The sequence below is a fragment of the Ananas comosus genome, linkage group 17, assembly GCF_001540865.1.
Source record: "Ananas comosus cultivar F153 linkage group 17, ASM154086v1, whole genome shotgun sequence".
Classification (NCBI taxonomy): domain Eukaryota; kingdom Viridiplantae; phylum Streptophyta; class Magnoliopsida; order Poales; family Bromeliaceae; genus Ananas; species Ananas comosus.
Window position 1 is genome coordinate 1,883,618 of NC_033637.1, and position 18,740 is coordinate 1,902,357.

The 18,740-nt window shown below is 36.0% G+C and overlaps 3 protein-coding genes and 1 pseudogene across 5 annotated transcripts; 1 reads left to right on the forward strand and 3 right to left on the reverse strand.

Moving 5' to 3' along the window:
- On the reverse strand, positions 3,305–4,889 carry LOC109722725. 3 transcript variants are annotated; one of them, XR_002219534.1, is made up of 5 exons: positions 4,421–4,889; positions 4,301–4,341; positions 4,145–4,218; positions 3,909–4,047; positions 3,677–3,818 (listed from the first exon to the last, which is right to left on the reverse strand). XR_002219534.1 is itself a non-coding variant. In XM_020250841.1 (3 exons), the coding sequence occupies exons 1-3, from the start codon at positions 4,817–4,819 to the stop codon at positions 3,634–3,636; spliced, it is 723 nt and encodes a 240-aa protein (XP_020106430.1). In that variant the 5' UTR covers positions 4,820–4,889; the 3' UTR covers positions 3,305–3,633. The 3 variants fall into 3 exon arrangements, 2 of the variants coding, with proteins under 2 accessions (XP_020106430.1, XP_020106431.1); XM_020250841.1 differs by lacking the exons at positions 4,145–4,218; positions 4,301–4,341 and having other exon boundaries at positions 3,305–3,818; XM_020250842.1 differs by lacking the exons at positions 3,677–3,818; positions 4,145–4,218.
- On the forward strand, positions 5,669–6,790 carry LOC109723318 (annotated as a pseudogene).
- LOC109723605 (photosystem I reaction center subunit N, chloroplastic) lies at positions 7,623–8,803 on the reverse strand. Its single transcript, XM_020252043.1, has 3 exons — positions 8,396–8,803; positions 8,143–8,268; positions 7,623–7,932 (listed from the first exon to the last, which is right to left on the reverse strand). Exons 1-3 carry the CDS (start codon positions 8,684–8,686, stop codon positions 7,843–7,845), a joined length of 507 nt encoding a protein of 168 aa, XP_020107632.1. The 5' UTR covers positions 8,687–8,803; the 3' UTR covers positions 7,623–7,842.
- On the reverse strand, positions 11,705–13,415 carry LOC109723283 (transcriptional activator Myb-like). The gene is made up of 2 exons (XM_020251606.1): positions 13,033–13,415; positions 11,705–12,737 (listed from the first exon to the last, which is right to left on the reverse strand). The coding sequence occupies exons 1-2, from the start codon at positions 13,187–13,189 to the stop codon at positions 11,965–11,967; spliced, it is 930 nt and encodes a 309-aa protein (XP_020107195.1). The 5' UTR covers positions 13,190–13,415; the 3' UTR covers positions 11,705–11,964.

Consider the following 18,740-nt stretch of genomic DNA (forward strand, 5'->3'; position numbering starts at 1 on the left):
TCGAGCCACTGAGTCGGAATCGGGGTCTTCGGGTCATAATTACAAGCACACACACGTCATTGGTTTGATTGTCTTCAACTTCTTGATTCGATCTGAAGCTTCAACTTGATCCGATCCTTATCAACACCTTGATCCGACCGCCATCAAGTATTCGTCACTATCCGGGCCTTGCGAACTTTTAGGCTTGCAACCGATCAACCAATGACGTGCAACCATACATTATACAACCCAATAATAAAAATGAAATAAAATTTAATTACATTTGATAACTTTTATCTCTAACCTATTGAGACATGCAGGTCTCCAAATAAATCGGCTTGTGCACGCAGGCACAAAAATAGCCATCTCTAATACAAAGTCCTTAATTTAAACAAATTTAAAATTACAGGATTCTGCATACACATCATACATCACATGTCGAAATATAAATAGGTCGCTATCCATGATCATCACCGATATGTATCTCATACATCACATATAAATAAAAAATTTTGGGTATTTTAATTAACCGTTAATCGATAATTCGAAAAATAATAGTGACTAATCACTAAAACAATTAATCTAATTAATCGTTTATAATCTTGATCAAAAATTTAATCGTCAAAAATAACAACTTGATCTCATCAAGATTTGATCTAATCAAATTAGATTTTTCTTTTTCTTTTATTTAAAAATTGAATTGATCTAATCAATTTAGAAAAAAAAAAAAAAATTTTAAAAAAAAGCAAAAAAAATTTTTTGACGTCCATACGGACGCTACAGTAGCGTCCGTACGGATGCTACAGTAATTGCTACAGTAACCTTTTTTTTTTTTTTTTTTTTTTTTGAAAACGAGAAACCGTGGATTAAATTGTTCGATCAATTTGATTTTACGAATCATCCAAACAACGATCTATAAATCGTTCGATCGGCGAAAAACGGTTTAGAATACCCAAAATCATAATTTTAATCTTAAAAACATGAGGATGGCTCTGATACCACTGTTAGAAAATCGCGTACGGTAAAAACGCAGCGGAAAAAGAAATCAAACAAATTTGATTTTAAAACTCTCGAGATCTAATCTCAAAACCACGCAATTAGGATCCCTCATGTTCTTTAAGATTAAAGGAGAAAAGTAAGATCGAATCATTACCTTTTTCGCGGATAAATCCTTCCCTCAATTTGATGATCGTGGAATCGGGTTCTCTTGAAGCCGCACACGCGTCCGGCCTCTATAGGTATCCACACGAGGTTCTTGATTTGATCGATGTCCTCACCGGGGTGCTAGCTCCCTTGCAAAAGGACGTCTTTTGTTGCTGAGAAGATGGAAGAGAGAAGAGAGGATAGATGACGGTTCTGTTTTCTCAAAACTCCCGTATATTTATATATAGGATATATAATCCTATTCTAATAATATAATGACAATTAAGGATAATATAAATCTAGATTTAAATTTATCTTTTCCTTAATTGGTTAGATCGTCAAATCCTAATTTGATATCGACTTGAATTTATATTAATTTGATCTTATCAAATTAATAATGCAACATTTGCACATAACTCCTCTTATAATTTACTAACTATTAGTAGTCCTCTCTTAGTAACATTACACTTTAATACCACTAATTTGTAACAATTACAAATTATTCAATTATCAACATATTGACAATTAGGTCCTCCGAATTAATAATCCGCAATCTAGCTATCGATCAATCACAACATCTTATGTGTGTGACCCATAGGTTCTATTCTATCTGGTAGTGAATATATTTTTGATCACTAATCAAATATCACTGAAACTCCTTTCAGTGGATCGAACAATCCAACTCAGCCCAATGAAAATAGTATCGATCATCTAGATATCTCATGAGTCCCACAATCCACAGTGACGCGCTAGCAGCATGTAGTGGCATTCCAGTAGAGATGGAATACTGAACCTCTTGGTGCAGTTACCGTGTGATACAATCCTTCTATCATGAGTCCCGACTAGACGCGAGGTATGGAATAGCTCGTCAACCCCATCGTCTTTCATATGTTAAATTATTCGATCTCAGTTTCTAATATCGGAAACCCCTTTTCGCCTATTTATTCTGCCCTGGCCAAGGTCTTCTAAACTCGGTCTCATAAATCACATAGGACTAACACCCCTATCTACCAGGGAGATTAGATTCCATCTGAGTGCGCACCCTATTCCTACAATGAACCTACTGCAGCCAACATGCACCGCAAGGACCCGAATGGCTAGGGACCAAGTGTATGTACAGTCAAACTACAGTAACCTCATTGTGAATAGCCGAGGCACCGCAGGTCAAAGGACCAGTCACACTACTGCAACAATTGAGTAAGTCACTGACGAGTGAGTAGACATCCAAGTGACTTCTCGCGTTGGTCACGCTCGGTACCCTTGTTCTCTAACAACCACCTGCATATTCGCTTCAGTGTCCCCACACTGTCGACTCGAGACCCGTCTACCCAAAAGGAAAGCGACCTATGCACCAATCTCACCGGATCAATCACCGTCCCCGTGATGATCCATTGATCGGGAGCATTTAGGAATTAACCACCAATGACACATGTCTCAAATTCTCAACTCTTGAGAATATATGTCATCATCTTATTAATTCCTTGGACGATTCATGGACACATACACAACATGAATGGAAATATAAAAAACCCAAAGTTATTCATAAAATTTAAAGTCAAATACAAATTTATGTCCTAGAAAGAATACATGTGTCGGCCTGGTTGGCTTCTAGGGCATACATCTAACACGTGGGTCCTTCTACATAGCACGCACGAACATATTGGGAGTTTTTTTTTTTTTTTTTGGAGTTTTCTTTCACTCGCATAATTAGTCAAATAGCAAATATTTAAGAAAATGTTACTTACAAGTAGCATTTAAACCAAAAGTCACCAATTAATTGCCAAAAAAAAAAAAATAAAATTGGTAGGCATTTTTGGAGAGGGATCTAGAAGATTCCATATTCGATTCTGAAAACTGCTCATGTGACATCAAAATTCAGCCAGGGGGCCTGGCATGGCATGAATTGAAACCTGCATTAAGGGCATACTTGGCCGGGATGAGCTCTTGGCTCAGAGAAATTCGAAAAACTCCATGCAAAAGCGATTCCGGATGATTCCGGATGAGTCCTCAGATCAATATTTCTAATTGTGCTGAGATTTCCACTTTTGCGAGGATCCACAACCAAAGCAAAAGCGCAGCCAAACAGACCCTCAATCAAGTCATAGAGAACGATTACACTGAAAATTTTGACACTATAAGAGATCACAAAGACATATCATTACAGTAGTAGAGCCGCTTACCATGACATTAGATTATTCGCACAAATTTCCTCATTAAGAGCAGATGAAAAGCTTCAATAGGATGAGAAAAATACAAATACACTATATGCAGTGTGTGTATGGAACAAATATAAGTTGCAAATTCTCCGTTATGCGCAATCTAAAGTATTGTTCTGAGAATGCAGTATGAAATGGAACACGAAAACTTCGAACGAATTCACTAGAACTGAATTCTACTGATACTTGGCATTCTCATTCCACATCTTTACCACGATAATCACTACTACATATATATATATGAATGCAAAGGAAGTAAATGGAGATATATGTATGTACACTCTGCTTTGAATCCTCAAGATAGGGTGATGAAGTGTTGCAGTGAACTGACCAAGCTTGGAGGCCAATGCTTAGTCTCTTTAACATAAGAGAGATCAGTGTAGTGCGGATCCAACAGAGTGGCAATTGCGAATTGGTTCTCGGCTAGTAATGGAGCATGCTTATCCGCATACAATGCCGCAGCGAGAGCCGCATGTATCTCTGCAACAAAATTGCCATAATAAGTTTACAGAAAACCACTGAAAAACATAAAAATTCTTAACAATTTTCTAAAGTGAAAGGAATTTGAACCTGGGTAGCCCTTCAGAGAAACGGAAACATCCTCCATCTCCGCAATGGCCTCATCTCTGTCGCCAATTTCATATAACACTAGTGCTCTCCCTACTCTAGCATATTCCGAGAGTGCCAAGTCCTTGTAATCTTTTACCACCTATACAGAGGGTAAAAAACAAAAAGATTTTTCACTACAACATCCAATTTTTACATTCTAGGGACGACCTAAAGAAATAAAAAGTTTTGATTTTTACAGTAAAATTTGATCTTTATCATCCGACTTCTACCACCGGAATTCAATTTTGACATCCTACTAACTTCTGACGACCTAAAAACGACGAAAAAGATTGGGTTTTTACACTACAAATGTGATCTTCATCTACAGAGAGACGAAAAGATGCTCTTTTTACCGCAGGACACAATTTTTAGATCCTGGTAATCTCTTGATGCCCTGAAAAGAGGTTTAAAAAAAATCGATTTTCACGATAAAAATGTGATCTTTAAGAAGAGGGAGGGAGGGGGGAGTGTACTTGGGTGAAGTAGAGCAGGGCTCGGGGGAAGTCGCCCTGGGCCTGGAGATCGCGGGCGAGGTCGAGGAGGCGGACGGCGTCGGCGACGCGGCGGTCGAGGACGGCGCTCGCCGAGCGCTCGGCTTCGGTGAGGGGGTCGAACGCTGCGGCGGCGGCGGCGGCGGAGGAGGAGGAGGAAGAGGAGGTGGTGGGATTTGGGGGGAGGAGGAGGAGGGTGGAGAGAGGAAGCGAGAGGACGAGGAGGCTTCTCCTCCTCGTCGTCCTCTTCAATGAAGCAGGGCTAGGGTTTTGTGAGGATTGGATTTGGATGCAGAAGAGGAGAGGTCGGAATTTAGCGGCGGGGTGGTGGCGGAGGAGAAGAGACGACGATTTGGGGGACGAGCAACACGCGCTGCTCATCGTCGTCGTATGGTCGCGAATATTGGGAACGAAAAATAGAAAAAATAAAAATATACATATGGTGTTGCCGCGTTGGTATACACACATATATATATATATATATATATATATATATATTATGACTATGATAGTAAATATATATATATATATATATATATATATATATAGAGTTGGACTGGGCTACTATTAGTAGCAAAATTTCATTGTTGCTACCAGTTTTTTAGCCTTTAGATCAACTCTTTTTATTATTTCTAACCATTGGATTAAATATTATAACCCAGTGGGGACCACTCAACCCTAGGGGGACCACTCAACTCTAACCGACTAATATCATCCTGACCCTACAATTTTTCATCCAAGGGTTAAAAATTTGGTAGCAAAAAGAGCGTTTTACTATTAATAGTATTCCAGCATAATTCTATATATATATATATATATAGATATAAATATATATGGTACCTCGTTCCTGCTTTAAGATAGTTATTAGTTTGGGGAAATAAGTGTGCTTCGTTCAAGGAAAATCTAAAAATGTTGTTATGATTTGATGGTTTAAACAAAAACTTGTTTTCCCAATATTTTAATTTTGGAGTTTGATCCTCCGACAGTGTGTTTAATAATTATTAGTATATTAGTAAATATTTAATGTTGTTGAATATTTTCTTTGCAGAAAAAAATGTAATTTATACATGTTAAGTGATTTGTAATCTTAGATCAGTGTTCTACGTAAAACTTATGGTATTGAAACAACTCCACTTGTTGAAGCAATTCTGTGAATTGCTGTACATGCCGTTACCCGATTCCGCACCGACATTCGTCTCGAAGGATTTCTCTAGTGAGTACTAGGATAACTATGCCTCGCATTTCAAGCTTAGCCCTCAGTGTCGCGCCATAGTTGAATCGGCCTCGCACGATGAATGGGGTTGCCCTTGGAGCGTTGTGGCTCGCAATACGGTCACGAACAAAGTGAGTGAGCACACCATGAGGTTTCTGGTTGTGGCAACGGGGGAGAACGGCGAGGGATGGATACTGGATATTCTCGGGTTGAAGGGGACTAGTTTCAAATAGTTCGGATAAGCTCCATACATTTGTACCATTATTACACATGCACATTTAATTATGTGATCTTAGAGGTTCCATATATACTTAGTCATGATTTAATTAATGAGCTCTTTCTCAACAGCTTCATGTGATCACTAAAGAGATGCACAACTGGTGATGGTTTTAGTGAAGTATCTCCCTGTTTCTTTTGTGGACTCTTCTTCTTCTCACGCTAGCCAAGCTAAAATATGGGGATTTATCCAGACGTGGAATTGTTAGGCCACAGATGGGCCCAATCTCTCTCAAGTCGAAGGCTGGATCTTCTGTTCTTGACGTTGGTACTGAACAAAAGACTAAAAGTGGAGAGAGACTCAGGTAATTTTACCGCATGTAATCTCCTTGATATGTTCATTTTTTATCGTTTACTAAATCAAGCAAGAAATCATCCTGTGTCTTACGATCATCGAAACTACGGAACTTATGCTACTGCAAACGGCAGGTGTTTCCAGGGATATCTAGCATCCAAGGAAACATTGTTGTGTTTGGGGACGAAAAATCCAGTTTTTTTTTTTTGAGAGAAAGGTAGCATATTATTCGCTTCGTTTATTTCTTTTAAAAATAAATTTAGTTTGAAATGTGAATTAATTAGGATTCAAACTTAAAACCTCGATTATCAACTATCAAATCCCTTGCCACTTGCTCTAAGGACAGTCGGTAAAATCCAGTTATTTTGATGCGATAATTTTCACGGTGAGGCCATAAGATCACTGCAAATGGTTTTTTTTTTTTTTTTTTGTTTTTTGGTGATTCTGTGCAGGATGGTGAGAGTCTACTTAACAAAGATGGATTACCCAAACAAAGTTATCCAAATCACTAGAAAGGAAAGAATGGATTGTATAGCGCAGTTCTAGCTAGAATAGTATTGGGTGGTATCTCCATGGATTCTTAAAATATTTTTGAGAGAATAGATAGCACGCTATCTACTTCATTCATTGAATGGATGAATTAGATTACATGGGCGAGGCAAACAGGGTCTCAAGAAAAACAACAACACAAGAGACTAGGGGAAAAAAAAAAAATCGATCATAGGAGATCTTTCCACGAAGAAAGCAGCATCTTGAGCCTTTGAACGGCTATTACAGGGTCAAGCTGTAGGTTACGAAAGATAAAGTTGTTATTGGCCTTCCAAATGGTCCACCAGCATGTGACCAATTCGGAAAGTCTATTACTCCTAATTCGCACACCAGACCCTCCCTTCCACCTATCCCAAATACATATACATCAGCACCCAACTCCCATGCCTGAACATCCTCGAGATCCATCACCATGATGTACTTGATAAAGACGCATTGAGTGAACAAATGGTCTACTGACTTGTCGTGAGCCCTACACAACACACAGGCTGTATCTCCTATCCACCCTCTCTTTAAGAGGTTATCAGCTGTAAGTGATCTTTTCTTAAGAACTAGCTAGCAGAACACTTTGACCTTGAGTGGTATTCGGATTTTTAAAATATAGCTAATGGTATTCAGAGGGTTAACAAGAGCTTTAGCACTCCATAGGCTCGATTTTACTTTTTGTCTACAATAATACGCAAACAAATACTCTGTATAGTCATGTTACAGAACATGAGATTATTGGTTCATGTTTTTCTGATTCTCATGTCCAATTTGCAAGAATGATGCCGAACCAACCTTTCATTTGATTAAATAGGAGAGCAGAGACTACGTTGATTTCGAACATCGCGGATTCACGAGAAAAAGCATTCAAGCATAATCCAAGAAGGATTAATTAGCTCAGATTATTTGGAGACCCAACTTATACAACAACTCATTTTACTAGCGATCACGGTACAACGAAGAAGAGAAGAGAAAAGGTTACATACAAATCCAGGAAAGAGGGAGGAGACAGAAAATACGAAGATCAATTGAAGCGAAAAAGTTTGAGCTTTGGACTAGTAAATTACATAAATAAGAAGGATTAAATCACCATTTCCAGAAGACGTTCGATCCGCACTTGAACTTATCCTTCCCTTCGCACTCGATCTCCAAGTCGTCAGAGATGAATGGAACTTTCTATAACAGGCCAAAACAAAAAAGAGATAGTACTTTTAGTTAAATCAAGAATGTACATATTTAAAGTACTCTTTAGTGTTTCTTTTTGAATATGAATTTGAGCCGACAAAGCGACAGACATTTTGGCGGCAAAAAAGAAAGTTAGACAGGGAAGAAATTTAACATGGATATGTATAATTTTCATCAAAAATGAGAAGGCTATATTTGAACCTTTTTTTTAGCCAAATCGTGGCATCCGGTGAAGTTCTGCGGGAACTGGCACGTGCCAAATTCAACGGTGTACGCACGAGCGAAGTTCGCGCCGCTCGTAGCCAGCCTCTTCTTGTCGTTCAGCTCCTGCAGAGAATGCGTGTGTTACCTCTAAAAAGAAAACAGCCACAACCGTCGCTTTCTAAACCGGAATCAATTTTACGGTTAGAAGCCACAGATACTTGGCGAAGAGCGCGAAATATCGAGAGCAGACCTTGTTAGCCTTGCTCTTCTCGAGATACTCATCGAAGACACTGGCTTTGGCGTGCGGAGTAGCTGAAACTGCGGTAAAAGCCGCAGCAGCGAGGCCAAGAAGCGCGGCCCTACGCCCCTCGCCTTTCTTATCTTCTCCAGCCTGAGATTGCTGGGCCTTAATCACCAGCTGTCTCGGATAAGAAGACGAAGCTGCAGCGGTCGAAGCCGCGGGCGTAAGCTTCAAGCTCGGCTCTGATGCAGCGGAGATCGCGTAGTTGCAAGCCAACACACTTGAGTTCATCGTAGCCATCTCCTTACTGTTGCAGGTGAGAAAGAGAGAGGTGTCTGAGTTGAGTTTTTTAAGTGAGAAGAGGAGATAATGGAGAGTTTGATGAGAGATATTGCAGGGGAGGAGGAGGAGATGATGAAGAGAGTATTGAAGGAGGGGGTTGTGGTTGGAGTGTGGATAAGGTGAGGTTGCCTCGCGCCTATTGGATGTTAAATGTGCTTGTTGGGCCCACAGCATCCAATTGGGTGGTGAGATTGGAGGGAATGTGGGGCCCTTAGATCCTCTGGCTTTGAAATATATACTCTCCATTTTAAAATTTACAAAAATATAAATATATTCCAGTAGAAAAAATAATATGGTAAATAAATAATGGTGATTCTTGAATGAAGAGGATGTAAAATATATATAAATACTCCGCCTTGAAGGGTGCCGTTAGTATTATTTAATTTTTTTTAAAAAAAATACTATGCATTAAATATATATTTTTTAATAAGAAATGTCGCTTGTATATTTTAAAAAACGAGCGTCTTCTCATTTTTCTAAAAGAATTCAAATAAAATTTTAAATTATAAAATTAAGATGTAAAATATACATCTCTCTTTTAGAGTGTACAGTTAATAAAATTTTGTATACTACTAAAAAAAAGTTAATATTTAAATTATGTAAATTTTTTATCTTAATTTCTTACAAATTAAATAATAAATTTTTATCACATTTCTAATAGATTTGTTAATCTTGTCATTGCCATACGTATTCCCTTTTGATGGTGTAGCTCGTATTTTTATCAATTATAAAAGTTTCTTTGATAATTAAAAAATCGGATGTGGTGTATAAAGCATGCGGATGCACCGGGTGCGGGTAATAATTTCTCAGCGATGGGAACGGCACGTTTAACGGCTACAGTATAAGGCGGTTGTGACCTTCCGATTTGCTTCGAGATGCGTGCCCCATTTTGCCACGTTAATTAGAAACCGAACGGACGGTGATCGAGGATTTCAACTTTACGATTGCTTCTATTAAAGCAATTAAAAGCGATTTATTTATTTACTTATTTATTTATTTCGTTTTTTACTTATTTATTTATTTCTTTTGGGAAGATTCATATTGAAATAATTTATTTCTGCTTACCTTTCACTTCTCAAATAATATTTTTGTAAACTCAAATCGAGCCGAAGAAATTCCAGAAATTAAAAATGTTTTTAGCTATGAATCCTCTAATTTTGAGATACTAGGGAGAAAAAAAAAAGAAAATGGATGTGTGTTATATAAGACTAGTTCCATGTTATTTAATATAAAATCGATCGATTTTTTAAATAATATGGTATCAAATTAATCTAGCTCAAAACTTCCTCCATTTTAGTAGGTTTTGAATTTGATCTTCGCTTAAGTCATTTTATAATATAAATTTGTGCATGTTATTCAGATCGATATTTTGGATAATTACATTATGACGGCACAATTATGTTCTTCTAAGTTGTTTTGGTGGAGTGTTGCCCCCATTTAAAAGTCTCTTCTTATAAATGAAAATTTTTGAGTGTAGGATTAGTAGCATATAGGTGTTTGACAAATAATCTAAACCTTATTTAAGTTAAATGAAAGAAAAGGCATCTTCAAAATAATAAAAAGTTGGATTTGATTTAATCAATTGCCAAAGCTAGTTAATTAATTAGCTTAATTGATATGCACCAGCAAACATTGATACAGCAAACTTTGGTATAAGGTCTCACTATTTAATTTCCTATTAGAAAAAGATATTTCTTAAATATATACACAGTATTTAGGAAATGCTTAATACTGTTATATAGTTTTATTTGTTGCGTTTAACTATTTCTTATTATCCAATAAAGGTACTTCACTTTTAAATATTATTGTAAAAATTAAGGCTTGCTGATTCATTTTCATCCATGACCATAGATAAATTATTATTTGTGTTTCATTTTCTTTTCTCTTTAGTGATGATCTTTGCTGTTTCGTGCCCAACGAAATAGGATTTTTTGAATCTTGTTATAGCACTATAAAAGATCGAAGATTTTAAAAGAAATATCGATCAACGACAGTTATAAAATAAGTTCTTAATTTTCCTGCCACAAAAAATCTTGTTAATTACTCTTCTTTTCCTAGAATATTGACATGCAAGCTTTCATGCATGTTTCGTATACCATACAGCTGAGAATCATGTCACGAACATACATTGAGACTTTGTGCAACTACATATTGGAATATTAGAGCATACTTTTACCTAAGTTAGATTACTTATCGAAGTGACGAAAACGATTTGTGACGTTCTTGCATTATTGGTGCATATCCAATGCATGTAAACTCTTACTCGCAACACGATTTCACACAGCAGCCGTTAAATGATGAAAACAAGCACATCATGCTTTGAATACGTAATGTACAAATCATAGAGATAACCTGAATAAAACTCGTGAGAAAACATTGATATTTTGGCTTGACACTCAACATACATATTTCTTGACCTAGTACTCCTTTCTTACTCAAATAAATACAAGTTAAGAAGACCTAAATGGAATAATTCTTTTGTTATTTCACTTAAGCTATTTATAGCTCCATGTACAAGCAATTTTCTTTCATTAGAACATATATAAGAAAACCATTGTCATATTTTTCTTGTTACCTAAATATTATTAATCAAATGCAAAGAGGAAAGCAACAAGATATCATAAGAAGAAGAAATACTATTTTTTTCCCTTCTATTTCTACATAAAATTTTGACCATCTATGTATATAAATATATGAAAAATATTTTTAAAAGTACATAAATAGAAATGTAGATAAACGTATCATTATTTACTCTAGGAAAATTTAAAAAAATTCTATTAATTTTTCATTCATATATATGCATATATGCATATGCAAAAGGCTAGCTAGCAAGAAAATAATAAACTTCTCCTTTGTTATTTCCTATACCCGTGCAAATAAAAAATGAGAAAAACATTATTAATTAATTAGTATATACCAAAATATGTTCATATCGAACTAAAAAAAATAGTAAATAGATCGAAGATTCATCAGTACTTGTGTGCAAACCTAAGATGAGGGCTTTATTTTTCGGTAATTCACAATAGAAAAAGAACCAAAGCTTAAAAAACACAGAAGAGAGGAAAATTTTTGTAAAAAAAAAAAAAGACTACTTACTTCAATAGATCCTAGCATGTGTTAGCATCTTATTCAAATAACACATACATAGCTCCAAGAGCAGTGCTAACCAAAAACTGTGAGAAACTTTGTTTTCTCTTAAATTCCACAAGCTAAGCTACGTCGAAAAGATTCTTGATTCATGAAGTAATTCCGACCCCAAGGAAGTCGATGAAGGGAACATCCTTTTGTTTTACGGATTCATCACTCTCATCCTTGTGATCATTATTAGTTCTAAGGTTCAAAGAACTTGAATTATTCCCTAGGGTTAGCAATTCATGCGAATCTGAAGCCTCGTTTCCGGTAATTCGCTCCCTTGAAGAGGAGAATCTGATCCCATTTGCACCAAAGTTCTTGCTTATCGGATCATAATTCGCACGTAGAGACCGATCATAGTAATCTGAACTCTCTAGGATGCTGCAGTTATATTTATGGCTATAAACATCGCCGTTGGCACCAAATACTTGAGGTGTCGAGGGCACATTTGATCTGGAGAAGGCCCAGTAAAACGATGAGTTCGAAGGCAATACACCGAAAGCCGGTCGATCCTTCGAAGAGCTCCCAAAATCAAAGTGAAATGGTTGTGAGCTATCCGTGAAATTTCTCTTATCGCTAGCGGAGCTCAAGGCAAAAAGGCCGCTCATGGCGGTATCCGAGCTAGTAAGAAACTGATCCGAATGCGGTCTCTTACTGAACAGCCTGGACCGCTCTCGGTGCCGCCGAGCCATGATTACATGCCAGTGGTTCTTCACAGCATTGTCGGTCCGACCAGGGAAGAGCCGCGCAATCAAAGCCCATTTGTTCCCGTGAACCCGATGAGCCGCGAGGAGCCTCTCTTCCTCTTCTTCTGTGAACGGCCTTTTGTTTATCCTCGGGTCAAGTTGGTTAAACCACCTTAACCTACAGCTCTTTCCTGCAAAAGGAAATATATGAAAACCCTAATTAGCTAGAAACCCAACAATTGAATCATACATAGAAAAAAGGAAAAAAGAAATAAAGAGAGAGAGCGCGAAAAAGAAAAACAGATTAAAAGATGCATGGCAAAATAATTGTATTGATCATAAATATTCCATTGATCATTAGCATCTTAATTTGGAGACAACCCAAATATGTATATATATATATATATGCATGTTCCTTTAGGAAAGATAATTATATAGAGATATATTAATTTTGATATAATCTTAAATTTTAGTACTAATATGCACCTGATCTTCCTTGGAGCTTCTCAGCAATGGAGTTCCAGTTCTGGGGCCCGTACTGCTCGACGAGCTGGCGGAGCTTCTCGTCTTCGCCGGGCCTCCAATGGCCTCGAGGGCACGACCTGGAGTCGTCGGAGCCATTCGCCATCGACAAAGATCCCATCACAACCCTTACAAATAGAATTGATTAAGCTCCTTCGAATTAATCCAGCTAGCTAGCTAGCTATATTATCCTTAACTAAAAAAAAAAGTCAAAAAACGAAAAGGGAGGGGTGGAGAACAACTAATTAGGGTTGGAGGAGGAAGAGGAGGAGGGTGAGAAATGGGAGAGAGGGGCGCCGGGGGGGATGGAGAGGATAAGTAATACGAAGGAAATAATAAGAGGAGGGGTTGGGTTGGGTTGGTTTAGGCGTTTTAGGGTTTGGATGGGAAGTCTCTTTTGTTAGTTTCACACGACAACATGACTGCTATTAATATGTTTCCATGTAGCATCCCACCAACTTGCGTGTTTGGCCATTGCCCTCTTCACCTTTCCAATCACACTCCACCTATACATCCATCCTTAGTTACATTTCTTTACTTTTTTATTCTTATTCTCTCAACTTCCTTAACAATATTCCTCTCTCTCTCTCTCTCTCTCTCTCTCTCACACACACACACACCTCTCTCTCTCTCTCTCTCTCTCTCTCTCTCTCTCTCTCTCTATATATATATATGTGTGTGTGTGTGTGTGTGTGTGTGTGTGTGTGTGTGTGTTTGTTTAATGTGTGTAATTTGAAAACAAAAGTTTGTATACGTAGAGGAATACCAAGTTTACAACCAAAAAGTAGTTGTAGCCAGTGCAACCCCTCATTCAAGGACAACTAGGATTTACTCAAGTCCTTTTTCGACTGAAAATACTAAGTGGACGACCAAAAACAATCCTTCATCGATGATCCAAGTATGTAATTAACTCTTTTTGGTATTTAGCAAAAAGATAAAAATGATTAGTCTCTCTCTCTCTCTCTCTCTCTCTCTCTCTTTCTATGTATATACAGTTGTATGTGTTTGCATGTGCGTGCAAGAATATATATGTATGTACAGTATATACACACACACACACACACACACACACACACGCTAATGATGACGAAATATTTTGAAAAGTTGAAGGGTGTCAACCGATAAAAAGGGGCATTTGGTACTGCTATTTCTAGATTTTTGCAAACCTTCTCTTAGACATTTATTTAAACTGGCAAACGGTTTTAGATGTGCAGTTGGACCACCACGCGGAAAATTAAATTGTTACTATATAGAAAGGTAGGTATACATTGATAAGCTTAAGGACACATATATAGATATATGTGGCACGAATTTTGGGTAAAAATGGTTAAGTTTTTAAAGCCTCCACGTGGTTGACAACTCATAAAAATTTAAATTGAACAGTAACTCAAACTTGATCAATTTAACTAAATCATGTTAAATTGCCAAAAATTAATCATAAATATTAGATATTAGTTAGCGAAACTTTGGAAACATGAGCATTTTATTAGTTAATCAGCTTATATATATAGAGAGAGAGAGAGAGCTAGGCTCCTGCGCTTTCGAAAGTACGGAGGCTTTCTTACTTGCAAGTTGATTTCAATGATGAGACATCTGATTCGACGATCGGCTACGTTAGCTATGATCTACACTATTAGAACTATTTAAAAATTAAATTTCATAAATTTTTGACTTCATTCGCCTAATGAATGGCTAGCCTCAAAATAAACAATTGAAAACAAAAATCTCATAAAAATAATAATAAAAGACTCAAATTTCAAATCAAAAGTATGCCTTTCGCTCTCGATACTAAGTAGAATTTTCTATTAAAAGTTTCATATAATTTAAATTATTCTACATCATTAAATTTACAAACATGCCATATCGGCTATTAAAATAGTCATTTTTTAGACCTTTTGATCATTTGATAAATAATGTCAAAAAATTATAAAATTTAATTTCTAAATAGTTATAATAGTGTAAATCATACTTAACGAATGTGATTGTCAAATCAGATGTTCTATTATGAAAAATAATTTACAAGCACACTTAACATTAATTGTAGCCGAACTCTGTATATAAAACTAGGCTAGAATACTATTAATAGCACAAAGTTATTGGTGCTATTAAGTTTTTGGCCCTTAGATGAAGCAATCTATGGTTAGAATGATAGTAGTTTTCTAGGGTTGAGTGGATGGTTAGCTGAATAGTATGATCTAACGGATGAAAATGGTCAAAAAAATTGATCTAACGACAGAAAACCTGATAGCATCAAGTGTTTGGTGCTATCGATAACATTGTAGTCGGACTCCATATATAGAACTAGGCTAGAATATTATTAATAGCACCAAGTTATTGGTGCTATTAAGTTTTCGGCCCTTGGATGAAGCGATCTACAATTAGGATGATAGTGGTCCCCTAAGGTTGAATGGGTGCATGGTTGGTTGAATAGTATAATCTAATGGCAAAAAATGGTCAAAGAAATTAATTTAACGGTAGAAAACTTTGTTGCATCAAGTGTTTGATACTATCGATAACGTTATAGCTGGACTCTATATATATATAGTAGATCTTGTGTACTATTAAAAGCACGGAGATCTTCATACTCCTAAGCCGTTTTCAATGATAGGACTTTCGAATTAACGATCGGCTCCGTTAGACTTGGTTTAGCGTATTTGAAGTATCTAAAAAATAAATTTTATAATTTTTCGATATAATTTACCTAGTGATCGAAAGGATTCAAAATTAACAACTTTTAATTGATGTATATCGTTTTCAAGTTTAACGGTATAGAAGTATTCAAATCAGATGAAATTTTGATAGAAAATTTTTTACTATTTACTGCAGGATTAATATCTCTGATAAAAAATTTTAGTACTATATCACTACTTTTTGTGAGATTTTTATATTTAGCTGTTATATATATATATATAGAGAGAGAGAGAGAGAGAGAGAGAGAGAGAGTAGCGTTACTGTGCTATTAGGAGCACAGCAACCATTGTGCTCTTGACTTCTTAACCATCTATCAATTTTTATGGATGGTTGGGGTGAAAGTGAACAGAAATTAAGGAGAAATTGGATGTTTCAATTTCTCTGCTTTTTAAATATTTCTTCAATTTCTCTTTTCTCTCATCCTAACCCTCATCAATATTGATGGATGGTTAGAAAATTAAGAGTATAAGAACTGCTGTGCCTACCAATCGACTTATCATACTAGATTGCCTACTTTTACCAGTTTTTTTAACTAGATTGCTGTCTTTTGGACTATCGTAGTTCACAAACCACGATAGCTATTGTAACATCAGCCTGAGGTATATATCTTGATCCGATCTTATAATAATTATCGTGGTTCAATAACCACGATAATTCAAAAGCCGGGAACCTACTTCGCTAGATGTTAATCCTACTATCACCAGGGGATTCCAACTTACCCACGTACCAACCAACTTATCATATTAGATTACCGTTTTTTACCAGTTTCTTTAATTAAATTGCCATCTTTTGAAACAACGTAGTTCACAAACTATGATAGCTATTGCAATATCGACCTGAGATATATATATATCATCTAGAACACATGATAATTTTCGTGCCTCTAGAAGTATGAGGATTCGGCAAAAGTTACTATCCTGAAAGCTTAATTGCTAGCCGAGGCAATCTGAACCAAATCGCATAAACTTCATAGATTTTTTATTTAAAATATTAAAAAGCTATATTAAATGGATCACTAGCTTTCCTAAGTTTTAATTGTTGAAAATTAACTACATATAGCAAAAGTTCAAATTGCCATATCTTCATAAGTTTAGTCTACTTTAAAACTATCTTTTAAAAAATGATAAATGACGTCCTAATTATAGAGACTATTTTTTAAAATCATGATATAGTGATGAAAAACACTCTAAAAATATCACCCGAGCCTCTACACATATTCTCTGTCCTCTCTCTCTCTCTCTCTCTCTCTCTCTCTCTCTCTCATCGTGATGACACGATAATCCTCGTGTCGTTGGTNAATCAGTACTGCAGTGCAGATTTTACACAGAATTTATCATCTTGTTAAACAAAAAAGTATATTTGGGAGTACTTTGTTGAATTAAGGATCGATGTGGGTTGAAGTTATTATCTGAATTGAAGAGTACGTATATATATATATATAATTAATTACCGTGCTAAATATTCCGTTAGAATTAGTGATGTTTCTAATTAACAGTATAAAGTGAATTGAAAGATAGGGGGAAAAGAAAAGTTGGAAACAAAAACAAAAAACGGGGTAAATAAAGGAAACTAATTAATGATGCAATTAACCCCTAAACGAAACATGTTTATTTTACCATTATCCAATAAACGACCTCAAGGGTTGGGACCCCACCATGGAAAGTAATATTAATTGTTTCGTGCATGGTTGCAACTGATGAAACCAACTAATAAACACATTTTTTTTAGTCAAAGTAGTTTCACCAATAGAACTTGTTCATCAAATCACAAGGGGAGAAAAAGGGGAAAAAAAAGAGAGAGAGAGAGAGAAAATAAAAAACCGGTAACGACGTCGAGCCACATCCGTTAACTATTACTTTTTGGTCATCTCATCACCTTGTGTGATATGATATACCTTTCTCAACGGCCACTATTAATCAAATAATTTCGTGGTACCTAATCTAGTTGATAACACTCATCTAATGTTATATAAAATGACCTAACTTATTATACAAAAAATCTTTACTTATAGCATAGGCAAGCACAATTATGTAACATATATAGCCACAGTAGAAAACCATGCATGGAATTATTCTAAAAAACCGCCTAAAAACCTTAAAATCAATGAAGTGTGTTGTAAGGTTTTGTACTCGGTAAAACATGGACACTAACAACCAATTATACAAAAAATAATAGAAAATTTTGAGAAGTTGGCAAATCCAACTTGGGTTTTAACCAAAATGAAGCTGAGAAATTTTCCGAAATAGAAAGGTGGGGGGTGCGGAATCTCCACGCATGTGCGCAGAAAATTATTGCACGGAACTAGTCCATCGCACGAACTATGGGTTACCCATTTGATCTATTCGGCTATACTTTACACATCCTGCAAATTTAAATAATTCTAAAATTTTATTTTATTAAAGGTCGAAATGAAAAAGATGAGATGAACGGTAGATCCATCAGAATAACCGATTAATGTGTAATAATGTAGACCACATCAATGCAGTAGTTTCTCCACGAAGGTATATATGATTGGCGGGAAACGACAAAAGGTGGGGTCAAATTTTGCTTCATAAGTGACCCAAGATTGTACTAGGAAGTGAAAGGGACGAAGAGCCAATGCCTAAGAGAGGAGGGAGTAACAAGAAAACAGTGTAGACCATCAAAGTACAGCACACCCACAACTATATATCTTTTATTATAATCCAAGGTGGCATGCTCTAGATGTAGGACACCAATAAATATCCAACAACCTTCATATATCTTCATATATATATATNATATATATATATATATATATATATATATATATATATATATATATACTATTAATATATTATAAATAAATAATATTTACTATTAATTTTTTAGTTTTAGGATGAATATTGCTTCAGCTATCACCACTAAATCCTTGACATCTTGGGACTAAAAATTACATAATAATACTATTTTTTTAGTATGAAAAATATTATCTCTTTATAGAGTTAAACTCCTATATATGC

Bases quoted from the DNA above. Each gene is read 5' to 3' on its own strand.
- LOC109722725 (XM_020250841.1), bottom strand. From the start codon at position 4,819: ATGAGCAGCGCGTGTTGCTCGTCCCCCAAATCGTCGTCTCTTCTCCTC. The intron at 4,048-4,420 runs GTACACTCCCCC...CCCTCTGTATAG, and splicing joins CCCTGCTCTACTTCACCCAA to GTGGTAAAAGATTACAAGGA. The intron at 3,819-3,908 runs GTTCAAATTCCT...ATTTTGTTGCAG, and splicing joins TTCTCTGAAGGGCTACCCAG to AGATACATGCGGCTCTCGCT.
- LOC109723605 (XM_020252043.1), bottom strand. From the start codon at position 8,686: ATGGCTACGATGAACTCAAGTGTGTTGGCTTGCAACTACGCGATCTCC. The intron at 8,269-8,395 runs GTCTGCTCTCGA...CATTCTCTGCAG, and splicing joins AGAAGAGCAAGGCTAACAAG to GAGCTGAACGACAAGAAGAG. The intron at 7,933-8,142 runs GTTCAAATATAG...GGCCTGTTATAG, and splicing joins ACGATTTGGCTAAAAAAAAG to AAAGTTCCATTCATCTCTGA.
- LOC109723283 (XM_020251606.1), bottom strand. From the start codon at position 13,189: ATGGGATCTTTGTCGATGGCGAATGGCTCCGACGACTCCAGGTCGTGC. The intron at 12,738-13,032 runs GTGCATATTAGT...TTCCTTTTGCAG, and splicing joins GAAGCTCCAAGGAAGATCAG to GAAAGAGCTGTAGGTTAAGG.